Raw genomic sequence first — 20,098 nt, 5'->3', positions numbered from 1 at the left:
ATGAGACATCAATTATAATAAATTCAAATTAGTCGTATTTATATTATACCAACAAAAAAACAAATAAGTCACAAATAATTTTTTACATGTTTGTCAAAAACACTTATCATATTAGAATAAATGCTTTTAGTAGGAGATAATGATTTTTTACCAAAAGGCCTAAGATAAGTTTTTCCAAATAGACGTCCATCTAACCTTCATAATGTTTCAAAGAACAAAATCATTTAAAAGTTATTTTGAAGTAAGTATCATAATTAAACTATTAAAAGAACTAAAATTAAGTTTTAAGTAGAAAAATCCTAATATAGAGGAGTGTTAGAGCATTGTCTTTATAAATTCTTTTTTTTTTTTGCTTGTATTAATATCAATAATATCCTTTGAGTTTATTCAAATTAAAGTCACTATCTTTTAAATCAATATAAAGAATAATAAGGAAAAATAAATGTGTAAATTATATTTGAAACTATAATAATAATAATAATTCAATAGTAATGTTGCTAATTTTCGAGTTAGTTTGGGTCATTTAGATTGGCTTCATGTCAAGCCGAACAAAACTTGAATTTTTTGGGCTTAATTCAAACCCGATCTAAAGTATTTTTCATGTAAAAAATCATAACCCTAACCCGATTTTTTTTGTGTTGTGTTGTGTCAAATTAATGGATCATATCAAATTTTGTCAGTTTAAATAACTCTTCCACCAAAGAGGTATATATCCAAAATCCCCTATAGACGTCCTCCTCTCTCATCAATAATGGCAAATGGAAAGATATTTTACCTTTTTAATTGAGATATTTTCAATATCTATAATATTATGTTTTGTTCAAATTGAAATAGAAACATATTGATTGTAATCTTATTAAGATTCAAAATTCTAGTCCTATTAGTTTGAATACAATACTTCACCAGAGTTCTGTAAATACAAAGGATTATCTAAAAAGAAAAAAATGAGGGGGAGGAAACAAAGGGACAAGAGAAAAATCAATATTATCCCCAAAATTATCATAGTAATTTTGTAGTAATAAACAACTATCAATGACTACACCATTGACATAGGCATTCCATTTATCAGGTCGAATTAGATTAAAAATAATATATTCTATTTCCTTATCTTTATGTTATTACACAAAAGTAGACATATCATACTTTTTTTATATTTATATCAATGCTACCTAATCTATCTTATGCAATGCTCAAAATTGAGTAAATCAATTGGCAATGAGAATTGCATCAATAGTTTGGTGCCAGCGGTATTGTACTTCAGCACGGGTGTTTATTGTAATATAGTCTGCATGACAAGAACGGTCATACTTGTCTTTATGAATGTTGTTCCATCATAAATATAAATCTCTAATTTTATAAGAGAATTGATATTCCTATCCTTGGAGTGATTGTCAAATCATATCTAGTGCAACAAAAATGGTTGAGTTTGTTAGATGTCCTCCACACCACACAACAACAATTCAATATACCATTTCTAATACGCTTTAAGCCAAAATATTTACGTTAAAACCTCATAATCAAAAAAATCATAACTAGAATTCGTAACATTTCATTCATCCTTAAAAGCACATATATCATCCTAATATCCATGCATATACAATCCTATACTCTCAAGTCTAAGCACTTCTAATCATTATACATCATCTATCCAGACTCCATATAATGGAATAAACAATCTTAACATATCTAATCATATAAATCATGGAAAATAAACATAAAACTTAATCCTCCTACTTACTTGGACGCCTTGCAGGAAGAATTGGTGTCAAACCTTCATTCAATCATGATCTACTACTAGAATTCACTTTTGGTTGCCAGAAAAAATAAAGAACAACAGTTATTGTAAGTTTAATGCATTGCAAAAACATTAATATATATTTTGTCTAATGTGTCTCTTTTATAGAATTTCGAATCATATAACCATGGAAACATGTGTTTATCTTAATGGAACAGTCGTTTGCTATATAATCCATTTATGAGATGGCACGTTATCTTATTCGTCTACCTCACACTCGTTGAACACACATTTATCCTTTAGAACAATCTTCATATTTTATAAATTTTCTAACTTTATCTTATTTGAACATGTTCCTACATGAATGTAAATTCAAACTTAATGCAAGATAATATAAATAACCTTATGACAAACCTACAAGTATTACATATAAGTTGTACCCATTTATATTTAAAGGCATTTTAGTCTTTTCTATTGGAATCATTTGATTCATGATTATTGTGCAATTATTAGGTCAATAAATTGAGTTTTTGGTCTAATGCACAATCATGTGTAAGGTAATGTATGCTCACACATCATTCGCCCATGGATGATAAAGATTTTGCTGAAAAATCAAGAGATTAATGGATATACGACCGTGCATCAAGGTTATGCACACCCATACAACCCATTAGTGATATCTTCTATTTATTCGACTTTATCCCATGCTTTTTTACACATCGTCTCTTATCTAATTCATACATTATGAATTCAGAGAGAGAGAGTTCAAGACGTTAAAGTGTAATGGTGATTTGCTTGATTGAAAGCAGTTTTTTGACAAACTTGAGTAAAGAAAACGTGTGCCAAAAAGGGAGTTTGCACTAAGTCTACAAGCTTAGAGGGTTGGTAAGTAAGAGACTTGATTTTGCGATTTTGTTTGTTTACTAACATGATTTGATGTTAAAGAAAGTATGAAATAGAAACTTGATTCATTTGTTACGTTTCAGGATGACTTATTTGCTTAATAAGGCCATGATTTATGTGATAGGATAAAGTTGGAGATTGATTGTATGAGTAGGTATAGAATAAAGCTTTTGTGATCTGTTTTTGCTAGAAATATGATATAATATGTAATGACTTTATAAATATATGTGTTGTAGTGCATATATAAAGATGGTTATATTTTGTAATATACATGAGATGTGGTATATTTGATGTGTATTTGTTGTTCAATTGAATTATTTTATATAGTTGTGTTACAAATACTTTGCAATTGTGTTAGGTTACTAGAAAAACATGTTAGGATGAAAATGATATGAAAAACCTAATGAAAATAAAAGTAGTATAGCAAATTTTTTAGGACATGTATGACCGTCCATTGAGTGATGCATAATTGTGAAATGTGTTAAATTCATGATCTGTATGTGATGCACAGTCATACATAAGGTTATGTATGCCCACACATTTGCTAGGTTAGGTACGCCAACGATCAATGGTTGACCGTGCATAAATTAAGCATAATTGTCCATGTCATATAAGATAGATCAATAAGTGATCATACATAACATCTATCAGGTTTTTCATGAAGTAGGAAGACAATAATACCCCATATTTCACTTACATCTATCAGTTAAGTAACTTAGTCGAACATTAGGCTAACATGTACGACTATGCACTCAAAACTTGCAAGGTCGTAACATCGAGAATATGGACCCAAAGAAATATATTAACCTATACTTCATCTATAAATACAATAGAATTAAAAACATGATATTTAAACTCAACCAATATGTAGTGTGCAAAAAGGTGTACAACCAACAAACTTAATAATAATAAGTATAAACTCCACTCATCATGTCCACACATAAGTGTCTTTTAATATAATTCAAATAAATAATGTGCATACATAAGTCCATAAATAAATAATATAAAAGTCTAGAAATAAATAACATAATGAAAAGAATGTCCTTACTCTCATGCAATGACCCGAGCTGAATCTTTGGCCCCTAGCATGCCCCGATAGTCATCTCGCCTATCTATAAAACCATAAGTAGCAACACGATTAGTGATAAATACTCAATAAGTAAATAACCTTGCAACACCTTACATTCAACAAATTAATAATTAGTGTTCCAACTATTTCACTAAATGGTATTCTTGAATGTTTTTACAGCATCCTATATGCCCATCCGATCTATTTCAGTACATTAATGTCACAATTCCATTGGTGGTGTCATCTTAGATCACAAGTGTCATAACTAAACTTTGACTCTCAAATGCCATGTTTAAACATACAACATTTCAAATATCTGTCATAAAAATACATAAAACACAATGGCAATCAAGCTTTGAGCTAAATATACCTAGGTCACACGAGGAATTAGGTCACAATCTCTCTTTTACCAAGTATGCATAGTTATGAGACTGCTAACAAAATTACCATCTTGGAATGGCTCTTACCACAGGTGCATGTGTGAGTCATTTCGTTGACCACATGAGGAATAATATAATGCAACTCTCCCTTATTATGAACCTCTATACAAATATAAGTTACTAAGGCATCCCAGCATCGAGTGCAAGATGTATCTCATCGATATCTATATCTCTCAAATAACTCTATTGTTTTCAAATATAATGTCATAGCTTGTAACATTTGATGTACATCACTCTTCTAAACTTTTCCTATTTTTTATTTGGATCTACTCTACTCGATGTCCATGTCGTCATCCACACAATTAGACACCCCCAAAATAATTAGCTAACTTAATTTATCTTTATTAGGGTCTTTTGTATACCTATCCTAATCTCAGCATAAAGCTTAGGGGTAAGATTGTATGTTCTCATTGTATGAATGGGCATCCATAATCCTTACTCCTTATTTCTTTCATAATGACTATGAACTGGTGTTCATTCTTATCATGAACAGTCATTCATGTAATCCTTCACTAATGATGTGACACCCCAATTTCGAAACCTACTTTAATTGAAATGCCATTTATTTCCCATGACTTTAGTCTAAAATATAATTACTTTTAAAATATAAGATTTTATAAATTCCTCATAATTGATAATCCACTAACTTTAATATATTCAAAGTTTTACATAAAATCTACCATAATCACATGATTCATGAATCATAAACTCTACATATCAAACATTTTTTTAACCTCTCTTTCCTTGATTTAATTTTGTTCTATACTTCATAGGTAATCTAGAAATTTATTTTGCAAAATGCTAAAGATGAGGAGTGAGTCGTCAACTCAATAAGTAAAAACAAACACAATATATAACTTCTTATAAACGTTGTGTCATAAAATTCTCTTTACTTTCAAAATCATTAATCTTAGGAACAACAATAATACAACTTTTCATATTCATTAATCATAGGGAAAATAAAACATTTCTATATTCATTAATTATAAGAAAAAGTATAAAATAATTTCATATTTATTACTATAAGGAAAAGCAAGTATAAAAACTTTCATAGTCATAAATCATAAAGAAAAACAAAATTCGTCTACTTTTGTAAAATAATTTTAAAAGAATTAATAAATATTGTTCATAAATAGAAAATATAAAATTCATAAGCTCATAAATAGATTACACAAAATCCATATTTAAACTTTGCCATGTATTATCACCTATATCTCTGGTGACCTGGTTATATTCTTATTCGTATTCATCATAAGTCTACAAATTTTTCATAATTCATATTTATATTTGTTTAGGTTCATAGACCCTTCATCGTATTTATATTCATAACAGGTTTGTAGACCCTTCATTATATTCATATTCCTATAAGTTCGTAAACTATCATCATATTTAGACTCATATAGGTCTGCAAACCTTTTATCGCTCATATTCATAATTGGTTCACAAACCCTTCATCATATTTATATTTACAGCAGGTCTGCAAATCTTTCATCATATTCAACATGTCATTGGATGTTTTATGATCTGATCATATTTATCAATTCATAAATTCGTCAATTCCTCATCTTACTATAGACATTTGGCAAAAACAATCTTACAAAACTTTTCTTTTTAGTTGAAAAGTATCTTACAAGATTTATTTAAAAGAAACATCATTTACCTTTGTCTTGAAAACTATAAAAAACAATATAAGTTTCTTTGTAGAATTATCCTCAAAAATGTTTTTCAAAATATTGTAAATTAAAATATGCACTAAATATTCTTGAACTATTGTCATATAATAAAATCATAAAATAGTTTATTCATATTTACAAAATGAATTTCAAAACATATAAACATTTTCAATATAAAATACAATTCATTACATATTATGTAAACTTTTACTTACCCCAACAATTTATAATTATGTCTTTAATCACTCAATGAGATACAAATATCTTTACATTGTCTTAAATTTCTAGTCTTTTATTGATAAAAATGACTCTAAGCCTCCCCTTCTTCAATTGCTAAAGTGTAAAAAAAAACTAATATTATTATTTTTTTTATAAAGTCTAAACTCTTGGAACAACAATTTTATAGCTTATATGGATCTATTTAAATGGATAAGGACTCCTTTTAATTATACTCATTTAATATCTCTTTATTCCAAATCAATCTAATGATATTCTTTGTTTCCATCCTTAAAAATTCATCCAATCATAAAATTTCTTTTCAAAATTTAATTTTAATTTCAAAAAATAAGAATTCCTCAAATTGCACACCTTTTGATAACTCTTTATATTTATATTTATTTATTCTTATCACTTTCTTTTAAGTATTCATCAATGTCTCCTCATATTTTATTTATCAAATAATACCTCCCTTTCTTTTTTTTTTTTTTAACATTAAAATGGTATATTAAAAACAACCAACTAACAACATTAAATTCATTCACCAACCATGGTCATTCATCCATTTAATGATTGTTCTTCCTAAACGCCATAAATGGACGTTCGTACTATACCAAACAACCATTCAAATTGAAACCCAAGAATGAATGTGCATTGAACGCACAAGAAATTGATGTTTGAACGAGGATGAAAGGGCATCTATGCACATATGAACAATCGTTCATCAACATTTAGACATCGCTAACCTACTGTTTTTTCTATGTTTTTTGACCAAATCCAACCAATATCAAGTCTATAATTATACTATATCATTCTTAAACATGATTCTATACCAAAATAATCAACAATAACATTTCCCAAACCACAGGTCATGCAATACCCAGATCAATACTTCACATATCAACTATACCATTAATAATCATATGAATTCATATAGCACAAACTAGAACAAGATCATATTCCCTTGTTAGAATATCTACAAAATATGCCAACACCATTAATTCATCCCTTACAAACCATAAATGCAAGCAAAATTTTCCAACAAGTTAATCCAAAAACAAAAAGGTTCACCACACTTACCTCTCTTTTGTTGTTTGAAAAATCTTTGCATGGCAAATGGTTGTTTCTAGTGTCTCTTGTTGCTCTAAAAATCCTCTCCTTGCTCACTTTGCGCTATGGAATTCAAAACAAACTAATAAGGCAAACAACTTATGTAACTCCTTTTCATTTTACCAAAATAATGTCATGAATAGTTGTTTCTTTAGTTATACAACTAAAGACATATCCTAAAATTATTAGAAAACTAACTTGTTATCTAATTCGAATCGTTGAATGGATGAACAGACGTGCATTCCCTAAATGCACTGTTGTTCATCCTTTTATACTTAACCATTTTCACATCAATGTGAAAATGACGAATCCACCCTTCTTAAAACATGAACAGGCATCCACCCTTATGGTGCATGTCTATCCTTACTTCTAAACAACAATATTCAGTTCAAACACTTCAAACTCAAATGCAATAAATAAAGACAAGAATACTCTTGAGCGTACCTATAAGTGTTATAGTCATACATGGCATCACAACTAGAATCACCCGTGAGGATTCGTCGTGCATGTACAAAATTTTTGTACACCCATACCCTATCTGGTGTAGACCCATTCGTTTATCCAAATAGTGGTAGTATACTTAAGATGTCAATAGGTTATGTACCCACAAACACAACAATAACATGTTTTAGGTAATGTCAAGTGTCATATTAGTAGAGATAAAGTAATCTCATTTGATAAAGGTGGATGGGTAACAAAGACTACCAAAATAGTTATACGGCTTATAGGAAGAGGTATTCATGACTTAGGTTATGCACCTACAAAGAGGTGTTATACCTATAGAAAGGTCACACTATTCATTGTATGTACCCATAAAGAGGTGACACTCATAGAAAGGTCTTATGATAAAGATAGAGCCATAGAGGGGGTGTCGACGAAGAGGTGTCAGGGAAATTCATATATATCATAGACTGTGATAGCTGAGATAGAGAGAAAATAGTCACTCGATCATAAGGCCAAATCCCCATTTCAGTCTTGACCAATCAACAAGGTCAAGAGGTAGAAAAATTGAATAAAATACTTCCACCATTTGATGTATTAAAGTAAGGAGATAATCCAGAGTAAATTCTGCAGAAAGAACCTCTTGCTTACTGAGTGTATTTTCACTCACTCCTTTTCTTGTTGTGCAAGTGAGCATCGAAGTGGTGGCATTAAGGTAGGTGATCAATTAAGGACCAGCATGAGGGGACCAGTCTTGTTTTTATTCCAAATATTATTTGGTTTTATGATTTTATAGCTTAACGCACAGTTTTTGAATAATATTAAATTTCATTTTTTTGTGTGGATTGTATTTTACTTATTTGACACTTGGGATATGTTTTCTGCTAATATTAATTTGTGAAAGGTATTTTCATAAATTGTTAATTTGGTGAATTTTCATGTTTTATTATACAAATAAAGAAGTTTGTTGTGATTTACATTTGCTTAAATGATCTAAATAAGCAGTACTTCCACTGGAGGGTAGGATCCCTGATGTAGGGTGTTACAAATTCCTCCTCCTTATCATAATTTCTTCCTTGAAATTTATTTGAACACCTTGGGATGGTAATCTCTCATATCTTACTCCACTAGAATGGTAATCTCGCATATCCTACTCCACTTTTCAAATAGTTTCTTTTACTTTTTGATCCTTTTAGATGACCTTCACTAAAGGTATTAAATTATTTCAAAGCTTCTTAACTTTTTTGTCCAAAATCTATACTAAATGCTTCTCATAAATTAGATTATCTATCAACTAAATCTCCTCACTCTTTAATACATGGGAAAAGTCACCTAAATACTTACAAACCAATGAAACATGGAACACATTGTGGATATTATCCATTCTCACTGGTAAAGTAGTGTCTGTAAGGTAAGCCCATATGCTACCTTACCTATCCTTTTCTAATACCTAGAAAAGACTAATATACGTTAAAGTTAACGTCCTTTTCCTCCTTAACCTCATAACATGTTTGAAGGGAGATATATGTACAAACATTGAGTCACACACATGGTACTCTAACTCTTTTCTCCTTCGGTTGTGCAGCTTTCTTATTTATTTTGGGACTATTTCATTCTCTAGATAATTAGTTTCATATCTTCTATCATCTTTTCCCAAATGCATGTAACAATAAGCCAATCCTATACCCAAGGATTTGTACAAGCTCCTCCAAAAAGTGGAACAAACCTCGTATCCCTATGGAATGCTAAAGACTATCTAAGATGTTATAACCTCTTAGCATGTTGGAATGGAAGTGAAAGTATATTTTCATGAATTTCATTGTGGGCTCCTGGGGTTGATCATTTGAAAATGGAATAAAGAGAGAAAATTTTGTACTATTTACTAAATTATCAAAATAGTATTATTGTAATACACGACTATCAATAATTATATTAAATATAAGAATTATAATCATCAAATCAAATTACGTTAAAATTTAAAAAATTTTGTTCTATTTAATTGTCATTACAAAATTGGAGACATACGAAAATCTTTTTAAATTCTTATCACTGTTGTCTTAACATATATTATATAAAATTTAAAATTGTTTATTAATTCGTTAGCACCTAAAAATCACATCCACCACATGTATATAAGTAATTTATAATTATAAAAAAAATAAAACTGGAGCCATTAGAGGCTGATTGTCGGGGATGATAATGTAAATTATCATTAGTGAGAGATTGTCAAAGTTAAACAAATATTGACCGAAAGTAACGTTAACAGCGCTAGTATTAATTATCGAAACCTGGAGTTTTACTATGACATTTCCACTAAATTTAGGGGTAGAAATGAGAATCCTCCAAATTGAAAAATAATAATAAGAAGAAGAACAGAGAGGCCAGAAATCTGACGTAAAAGTTGAGCTACCTACCAAATCCAAATCCAGCTCTATCTCACAAAAAACCACTTCTATTTCTCACCAACTTTGGTCAATTCTCCATCAAAGTTTTAAATCGCATGATCCTTCTCTCTCTCTATCTTCCTTTAAATAAATCCCTTCTTCAATCACAATTCCCTTACTTTTCAGCCCAAAGCTCTCTTTTTCTCTCTCTCTTTTCTCTCCATCATATCACCCTGCTGAAAACTTTGCCATTATTTCCTTCACATTTTCATGGGACGTCTACCTTGCTGCGAAAAGGCTCACACCAACAAGGGCGCTTGGACCAAAGAGGAAGACCAGCGACTCATTGAATATATTCGCGTTCATGGCGAAGGCTGCTGGCGTTCTCTCCCTAAGGCTGCTGGTAATTAATTGTTTAATCAATTAATTAAGTTTTAATTTGTTTGTTGACAATTCGTTAATGGTGTTTGAATTTTATATCTGTAAATAAATAAAGGGCTGCTTCGATGCGGAAAGAGTTGCAGATTGAGGTGGATAAACTACCTTCGACCTGATCTCAAACGAGGAAATTTCACTCCTGAAGAAGATGAGCTCATCATCAAACTCCATAGCTTGCTCGGAAACAAGTAAATCCCCTCCCTTTCAAAAAGGATTCTTCTTTCCACGCTAAAATCATGAAAGACTAGATAAATTACTTTTCTATCGCTAATACTGAACTGGAAAATTTTCCGATGTGCAGGTGGTCAATAATTGCCGGAAGATTACCGGGAAGAACGGACAACGAAATAAAAAACTATTGGAACACTCACATCAAGAGGAAACTTATAAGCCGCGGACTCGACCCTCAAACTCACCGCCCGCTCAATGAAAACTCGGCGCATTTGGGCTTCAACTCACCACCCCACTGTAAGACAGAATCCAACGAAGAAAACAAATGCAGCAGCAGCGGCTTGACCACCGACGAGGAACAGCAACAACGTCAGCAGCAAAAACAGAGAGAAAAGTATGAACAAGAAGAGTGTAATCAGAAGCTGAATTTGGAGCTTTCCATTGGCGTTGGTGCGACTCCGTCTGAGTTGAATCGGGCTTCCGCAAAATCTGCCGAGTCAAAACCGGTTCAAGTTTGCTACAATTACCAGTTTCTGGAGGTGAAAGAGAGAGTTTGTTTGTGCTGGCAATTGGGTTTTCAGAGAAGTGATGAATTGTGTAGAAATTGTAATCAAATTTCCGCTGGATTTTTCAGATAGCGGAGCCCTTCTTCGGATTCAAACTTTTATTTTTTAATGAATTAATTTTTAAGATAAGATGTATTTTATCACACTAGTAAAAAATTTAAAAAATTTTATATTCTGACTTTTATGAATTATTAAATTATTTTTTATTCACTTTGGTAATATGTTGAGCAAAACTTATAAATGGGTTTTTTTTCAAATTATAAGATCAATTAATTGTCATTTTTAAGGTGAATTAAATGAGGAAATATGTCAAATTAAAATTTTAATATAAACTTTTAGGTAATTTGAAGGTGGAGCAATGCTATGTGTATTTATTTTTGATACACGATTCATATACACAATTATGTGTCATAATATAATTAGATGATTTTAAAATATGTGTTATCATATGATAAAAAAAATTCAATCATATGATAACATCTCATCTGTGTATATAAATTATGTACCAAAAATAGGGATATATAGTTTTATTATTTGAAGGTGTGTAAAGTTTATTGAATGTATACACAAATTGAAATTAAAAAAATAAATAAATAAATTTTTTAAATGTGGCATTTACGTTTTACCCATGATTTATCTCTAAATTTACCTCATTAAATATTTTAAATATATCTAAATGTCTATCTAGGCCCTGTACATTTACAAAATAACCCTTTTTTAATTTTTATTGCTACATTATGCTTTAATTACTTTCTCAATTCTTGTATATATAAACTCTTTTTTTAATTTTTTTTTTTTAACCTATCAATCAACCATGTAAGAAGTTGTAAAATTCACATTCGAATATTCCTAAAATAAGAAAAAACGATGCCAAAAATTAGAAATTTTGTAGATGCACAAATTGATGAAAAGAGTAGTGTTATTTATATATTTTTTGTGCATAAATAATGATGTATTATTATACGATTAGATAGTTTAAAATAAAAAATAATACTCAATCATATACCGATACATTATTATTTGTATATAAATTATGCATAAAAATTATACATATAATTTTATTATAAGAGTCAGAGAGACGAAGACTTTAATATGTAGTACATGATAATTATAATTAGGATATGTTTAATTTGAGTAATGTTTTATTATCAAAATTAAAATATTATGTTAAAGATATATTTTCTAAAATATTACTAGATATAAATTATTACTATATTTAATAAGATTTGATAAAAATTGATAAGTGTAAATAATTATTGTATTTAGTTAAAGATTATTTTATTTAAATGTTTTTGAGTATAATTATTTTAAAATATTCTATATTTTTTATTATATTAACTGAAAATAATATTATTTTTATTTAAAAAAATTTATAAATAAAGATATAATTATATTAAAATCAAAATTACTTTGAATCTTTTACCACTTATATTACTTATGATATCATTATTAAAATATTTTATTATTATAAATAATAAAAAATAAATTAATAAAATAATTATCAAATGTCTTTAGAGGAGCACATTTCCTTGTAAATAAGTTAGATTAGAAAGTGTGACATATAAGCATTAACAGATGGAAAAAGAAATAAAAAAATCAAAGCTTGAGTGAGAAAGTATTAATCACTGGATAACTTAAATATATAAAATTTGTAATTAAATATTTATAAACTTAAATTTTATACATCACATAGAAGGAAAATAGAAGTGGAAGAAGGGTGAAACAATAACGCGGTGAGAGTTGAAAATATTAGTATTTTCAAGGTTAAATGACTGTTTCCCATCCAAGGTTGAGTGCAAACTTAATTTTTCATTCAGTAACTATCGAAAATCTAAATACTCATTCGTCTGTTAAATTTTACTGTTATCATTAAAGATAAAATTGTTATTTAAAAAAAATATTTTTAAAACTAAAAATTTATTATATTTTCACCTCTTTAGGTTTAAAAATTAAAAAAGTTTCCCACCCAAAGTTTGAAAAACTTCATCTTACCCCTAAGGTTTTTCCACACATTCCGATGGCGTTCTCCCTCTCTCTCAGCTTTTCTCTCAACGATGCTCTATTTTCGACCATCATTGGCCAACAAAATTGACCAATGAAGATGAATCGGTCGTCTCAATATGAAGACACGATTCATCTTCATCTTTAGCTCTCGTTGGTCGAGGTTGGCCAGGAACAGAAGGAGGTTGACGAAGAAGCTGAGAGAGAGAGAGAGAGAGAGAATGCCACCATCATCATTGTCTCTGGCCACCCGCGACATCCTGAAAAAATCCTAACAAGAAAAGTTGATTTTTCAAACATTAAGTAGAGAGAAATTTATTAGTTTTTAAACTTGGAGAGTGAAAATGTGATAAATATTTATTTTTTAAATATTTTTATAAATAACAATTTTTATTCCTGAGACTAATAGTAAAATTTAACAGATATATGGGTATTTAAATTTTTGATAATTAATATATGAGAAATTGGTTTTACACCAAACCTTGGGTGGGAAATAGTTATTTGGCCTATTTTAAAAAATAAAAGGTAAAGCGAAGGCAGGTATTTGTTAATTGTTGTCTTCTAATAGGTGCCACAAAAATGGCGGATCTCTTCCCACTATCTCTCAATTATTGAACTAAATTTAATTTAAGTGTTCGACTGAGTAGTGAGGAATACAAAGGCGTTGTGGTGGGATTGTTTTCTAATTTAATCCATTTTAATATTAGCACTTAAATTAAATTATTAACCTTACAAAATAATCCAACTAATTACTTCAAAATTAAATTCGTTTCATAACATTAAATTAAATATGTTTTTTAAATACTAATTATATTTTACATTCATTTTTTCAAATCAAGAATAATACTATACATATTCGTTTTAATTATATAAATATACATACACTTATCTTTGTTATCACGTAATTGAATATTATTTTATTTTTAAATTAAAATCACTCAATTATATGAGTTATATTACAAGTGAATACATATTTATATATTTAAACTAGACATACGTATAATTTTACTAGTTTTTTAAATTTTGTAACAAACTATACTCAATTGTTTTTTTTTTTCTCTTACAATGTCAAGATTTATAAAAATAATAAAACTATGTGTACGTATTTTTTCTATATAATTTAAACGTATAGATGATATATCATTATATAATAAAATAATTTAAATTAAAAATAAAAATATATATTATTTATATACTTAAATTATATATCAAAAATATCTTTTTTATTAAAAAAAAGGGAAAATTGGCGAAATATAATGTTGATTTGAAAAAAATAATTTATAGTAAGTGAAAGTGAAATATAGGAATGAAGCATGTGAGATGTTAGGGAGGTAGGTAACCCAATCTTCATTAGAAAATTTATTACACAATGAGACAATACATGGGTAGTTTAAAGTGGGTCATGTGATGGGTGATATATTAAAATAAATAATATTATACGTATTTATTTTTTAATATATAAATATATATAATATATTATTATATGAATACATTTTAATTTATTTTTATTTTAAAATTATTTAATAATATATATTATTTATATATACAAAATAAGTATATATAATTTAATTTTATTATATCAAGATCCCCATTCCACCAATAAATGAAAAAATGGATTGTGTAACAACTTTCCCATGACATGTGCTCATGTATAATGAGGCGGTGGGATTCCAGCGAAGATTTGCATTCGCCAAAAATGCTTTGCTGTTGCTCTTGCCCTTATTTCAATTCATATTTTTATTTATTGTTGATTTGGACCAATGGGCCACTGCCTCCTCTAATAAATTTTGTGATATATGTGTACAACTTTTTTGTCATCAATGAACCTCGATTTAAGTTGAACAATTTCTTTGGAATTAAATTAATTATATTTAACAGATTAAAATTTTAAAATATCATATAAAATAAAATTTAATATTAATATAATATCAATAAATTTTAAATCTACATATACATCAATAAAATTATATATTTTTTTTTTAAGTATATAAAATATACATATTTATATATATAATTATATAATTAAATAATCTTAAATTAAAGATAAAATAATATATATAAATATGTATATATTTATATTTTTAAAATAAATATGTATAATATTATGTCTCATATATATATATATATATATATATATATATAAAGTTTATGGTGCCACTTTTAGCAAATTTTGTGGACATGATTCATACTATTAAAGTGAATATTGATTGGAGGGATAAACCCACATCTCTAATCATATGGTCATCATGAGATTCAAAATGAGAAATGGGGACAAGCAATGTGACAATAATAATTTCGGCCAAACGATTATTTTCCATCCCAAGGTTTAACGAAATGACCAAAAAAAAAAAGGTACATTTAAAAAAATTTGTTTTTTTAATCAATCATTCATTTTTATCAATGAATTGTGTTTAGTTTTCTTAAATATTATTATTTTATTTTTTATTAAAATTATAAAATTATCATTACTGCTTAATGTAAATATCAAATTATTAATATATTTTTATTGGTGCAAAAATTTATTATTTAAATTTTTAAAATATATCAAAACTTTCAAGAACGGTAAAATATTATATTTTGTTTAATTTTTTAAGGGTATAATTATATTTTTTAAACTATTGATAAGTATATTAAAAATTAAAAAATTTAAAACACCCTCAAAATTTTTAGAATTTCTAAAAATCTATGAAATTTTGTATTCAATACCTTTACTACTTTTAAAAATTACAATAGACTCCAAACTTATAAAAAGGGAAAATAGAAAAATAAGGGGAAAAGTAAAAAAATAAATAAATAAAAATAAAAAGAATATGAAAAAAAAGAGGAAAATTAAAAAAAATAACGGAAAGAAGATGATGCGTGAGAATCTCACTTTTTGAAACTTAATGGTGACAATGGTAAATTCAATAACCTTTAGGTGGGACATGATTTTTTTGCCAAAAAATGATAAATAAAGATAATCACAAAGGAGAGGTGCCAAGAGACAAGGCACATGAGATGAGAGAGACAGGGAAGAGTTTGGTACAAGTTGGTAGCTTCATTTCTATAAATTTTGCAACTACTTCTGTCGATTCTCATAAATTCTTTATCTATTCTTTTGTTAAAAAAGGCCAAATCACTATTTCCCCCCAAATTTTATTCTAATCTCAAAAATGTATTTATAATAGTTACAAAATTCAACTACTTACCTATAAACTAATTATTAAAATTTTTAATTAAATATAAGAGTAACATCATTATTTTATACAAAAATATATAACTTTTTTCATTCTCCTAGATATTGAAAAGTAATATTTTACTCTCACAAACCCTTAGGGGGCGTTTGGTTTGGGTAATGTTTGATTACTAAAATAGAAAGATTACCTTGAAGATAGATTACTTATAAGATTACTGGGTATAAATGATTACTATATTTGATAAAATTTGATAGGTATAAATAATTATTGTGTTTGGTTAAAGGTAATAAAAGATTACTAGTAAATTATTTTACTTAAATGCCCTTAAATATAATTATTTTTAAATATTTTTTATATTATTTGTCATATTAATTAAAAATAAATTTATTTTTATCTCAAAAAATTAATAAATAATAATTTTTCTATAATAAACTCAAGATTACCCCAGTAATCTTTAAATACCTAAGGTGAAGGTGATAATCAAATTACCACCTATATTACCTGCCACGTCAGCATTGGTAATAGAAGATTACTGTAATATTTTATTACTGACAAACCAAACAAGGGAATAAAAGATAGATTACCAAGGTAATAATAAATTCCCCCAACCAAACGCACCCTTAGTGTTTTTGGCTTTCCAAAGATAGTGACGACGATGGCCACCATTATCCTCCATTTTCTCTACCACCGCCGAATATATCTCATGATAGAGAAAGAAGCTCATGCTCCATACGAAGCTTTCGTCGTGTGAATTGATGGAAAATGAAGTCAATGCTAGAGGAAAATGCAACAACCCTCTTCAATTCAAACCGTTAGCACTTCTTCCTCATCAATGCTTCGTAGTCCTTCATGGTGATGGGTGGTTGTCTTTTGTGGTTGTATCTAGAAGATAGGTTGAAAGTGTCAGTCAATGGTTGGATTGGTGGTGGCCGGAGAATAGAACCAAATCTTAGAGATGAAATTTAAAATGTTTAAACTTTAAAAATAAGGTAAAATGTTATTTTAAAAACCTGGAGAAAAATTATATAAAATTTTAAGATTTTGGAGTTTAAAGATAAAATAATGATATTATCCTTATATCTAACTAAAAATTTTAATGATAATTAATTTATAAGTAAGTATTTAAAATTTTTAACTATTATAGGTATAATTTGGAGATTAAATTAAAATTTGGGTGGCGCAAAGTCTTTTCCCATTAAAAAAACTTAAAAACTAAAATCCCGAATGTGACGTGATGTTCTAGAAAGGCCAAGCAAAGCAAAGCAAGCAAGACCCACGTTACTCTCACCTAACTCGGCCATTTTTCAGCCTAATTATTGATTGGGACAACTCTGATTCCTTTCAATCTCATCACATGAGAAAGGAAAGTGAAAGTTCTTAAAATCACTATTTCTCCAACCGACCCTTACCATTTTCCGAACATAATACTGGAGGTGACGATGGGGTGAGAAGAGTCGAATATAAGGCTGAGTATGATATGATTTAATACAGTTTAAAAGTTTTTTTAAATTAAATTAAAAAATAATTTAAAAATTTTTTAAATTAAATTAAATTGAAAAAATATGATTTAAATTATGAGTATTAATATTCTATAATATACAATATGTATTTTATAATATGATAAAATATAAGTGAAAAATCATATATATCATAAGATGTATCAAATTAATATGATATAATAAATATATCATATAATATGATACATATTACTGATATAAATCAACACACTTTTTAGAAAATATGATGGTGCATTTGGGTGTTTATGAAAAATTTTTAAATGTTAAAAATATTTGTGATATTTTTCAAAATAATAATATATCAATTATAATTTTTATAATTTTATTTTTTAAAAGATATATCTTTTATATATATATATATATACACACACATATATACATTATTTAAAGTTTGATTCGATTGAAAATCCCCTAAACTCAGAAAAGTGGTCTATAAAATTTTTAAGGCAAACAAAGCTATAATTTTTAAATAGTTCGATTCAGTTATATAATTTAAATCGAATTATACATATCCCTAGTTAAATACTTTGATTTTCATCATCATCCTTAATACAAGGAGAATAATAGTAAGGACTCTTCATCCCATCTTGTAGGAAAAATTTCTCTTCTTTTTCCCTCTCCATCTTGTAAGATAAAAATCTGCTCCTTATCCCCCCAAAAAATCATTTTATTTAGTATCATGACATTTGGAGAAAATTATTCATTTAATATTAAAGTATATTTATTATATTGTAAAATTTAGAGGGAAGTTCAATATTTGAGAGTATAAAGAATATATATAAGAGGAGAGAAACGGGAAAGAGCATTGATCAAAGATACATTTATTTTCATCTTTACTTTATAATTATAAAAATTTTAATTACCTTCGTTTTGTTTTCATTTCTATCAAAAAAAATATATATTTTATCCGCAAGCCAAAGACTCAATTTAGAGGGTAGTACTACTATCCCTACAAAAAAACTTATGGTCTCTAATTTGGATGTTGTGTTATGTGGCAAAATAAAGTTAAAGTACGATTTAAAATGTGGGTTGTCATCGTCTACATTTTATGACTTTAAGAAAAGAGGTTTATCTGAAATCAATCCAAATCTCTTAGAAAAGGGATGAGAGACTTTGAAGTTGATTTCACTTTCGTATATGATTATGAAGCAATTACTTTCACGTTTTTACAAAGTGGTGTTTGGCAATGAGTCATCCTTATCTATCTATGGCAAGGAAAGGTCAGAATTAATTGGTTAAAATCAACCAATGATATCATCTTTGTAATCTATTTGTTCTTTTTTTATATATTTTAAAGTCTTATTATATACAATTTATCTGTCGCACCACAACCCATTAAGAGAAGTTTAGAAATAATTCAGCTTTGAAATTATTCAATATAGTTTGGGAGAATAATTGTGTAATTCACATGATAAAGAGATTTGTATTTGTAATGCACAGTTTTCTCTGTTCTGTCTAGTTGTCAACTGTAAGAAATGAATCTAAAGCTTTGGATTTTTTTTATAAAACTTGGGTCAGCCCAAGGTTTGTATAATTTCTTTTTGATGGGTCAAATCCATGTAAATAGCCCATGTTTAGTAGTCTCAATTAACTCAAACCAACTATTAAGAAGAGGGAGAAATTATGTAAAGATATTCAAAGCCTTTTTCATTTTCATTGATCAAATTCAAAAAAAAAAAACTGAATGATTTTACTTAGATTAATTTGGTAATTATGTTGCATTCCAATTAGATACACTAGTGTGTTGTCTCAAATTGAATACAGGACGGTCATTATATTTATAAGTCATGTCATGTCATGTCATAACTTATCAATTGGTAAGTCTTTTGGACTATGATGACCTGTAGACATGATAAGACATAAGACATAACCCACACTTTAAAGTGTACCACCGTGGGCTGGCCCACATACTTTTGTGTGGCAACTCGTCATTATATACATTTATTTTTTAATTTAAATTTTTTTTCACAAGCCATGTCGAATCGAACCTTAACACCCTCGATATAACTTGCAAAAGCCCCAAGCAAATTGCTGGTCATGCAATTTGCCTAACCCCTTTTCCAATGACATATAATCTCTTTTAAGTAGTACTATATACACAAATAATGACATATCATTATATAATTGAGTGTTGTTGCATCTTTAATTCAAAATCATTCAATTATATAGTGATATATCATTGTGTGTGCATAAACTTATATTTATTTGTCAGCGGAAACTAAAGAGGTCCAGGATCATAGAAAAGCATACCCAGATTT

At 28.0% G+C, this 20,098-nt stretch overlaps 1 protein-coding gene across 1 annotated transcript; it reads left to right on the top strand.

Moving 5' to 3' along the window:
• Positions 1-10,010: 10,010 nt before the first annotated feature.
• Positions 10,011-11,272, top strand: LOC123202792 (transcription repressor MYB6-like). Its single transcript, XM_044618923.1, has 3 exons — positions 10,011-10,374; positions 10,468-10,597; positions 10,711-11,272. Exons 1-3 carry the CDS (start codon positions 10,242-10,244, stop codon positions 11,216-11,218), a joined length of 771 nt encoding a protein of 256 aa, XP_044474858.1. The 5' UTR covers positions 10,011-10,241; the 3' UTR covers positions 11,219-11,272.
• The last annotated feature ends 8,826 nt before the right edge of the window (positions 11,273-20,098 follow it).

This window comes from Mangifera indica, chromosome 19, assembly GCF_011075055.1.
Source record: "Mangifera indica cultivar Alphonso chromosome 19, CATAS_Mindica_2.1, whole genome shotgun sequence".
NCBI lineage: Eukaryota > Viridiplantae > Streptophyta > Magnoliopsida > Sapindales > Anacardiaceae > Mangifera > Mangifera indica.
This window is presented reverse-complemented; position numbering and strand designations above follow the sequence as displayed.

What these genes read in the sequence shown, in the direction of transcription:
- LOC123202792 (XM_044618923.1), top strand. Translation starts at nt 10,242, where the DNA reads ATGGGACGTCTACCTTGCTGCGAAAAGGCTCACACCAACAAGGGCGCT. An exon ending in TTCTCTCCCTAAGGCTGCTG is followed by an intron (nt 10,375 to 10,467) that starts GTAATTAATTGT and finishes AAATAAATAAAG; the next exon opens with GGCTGCTTCGATGCGGAAAG. An exon ending in CATAGCTTGCTCGGAAACAA is followed by an intron (nt 10,598 to 10,710) that starts GTAAATCCCCTC and finishes TCCGATGTGCAG; the next exon opens with GTGGTCAATAATTGCCGGAA.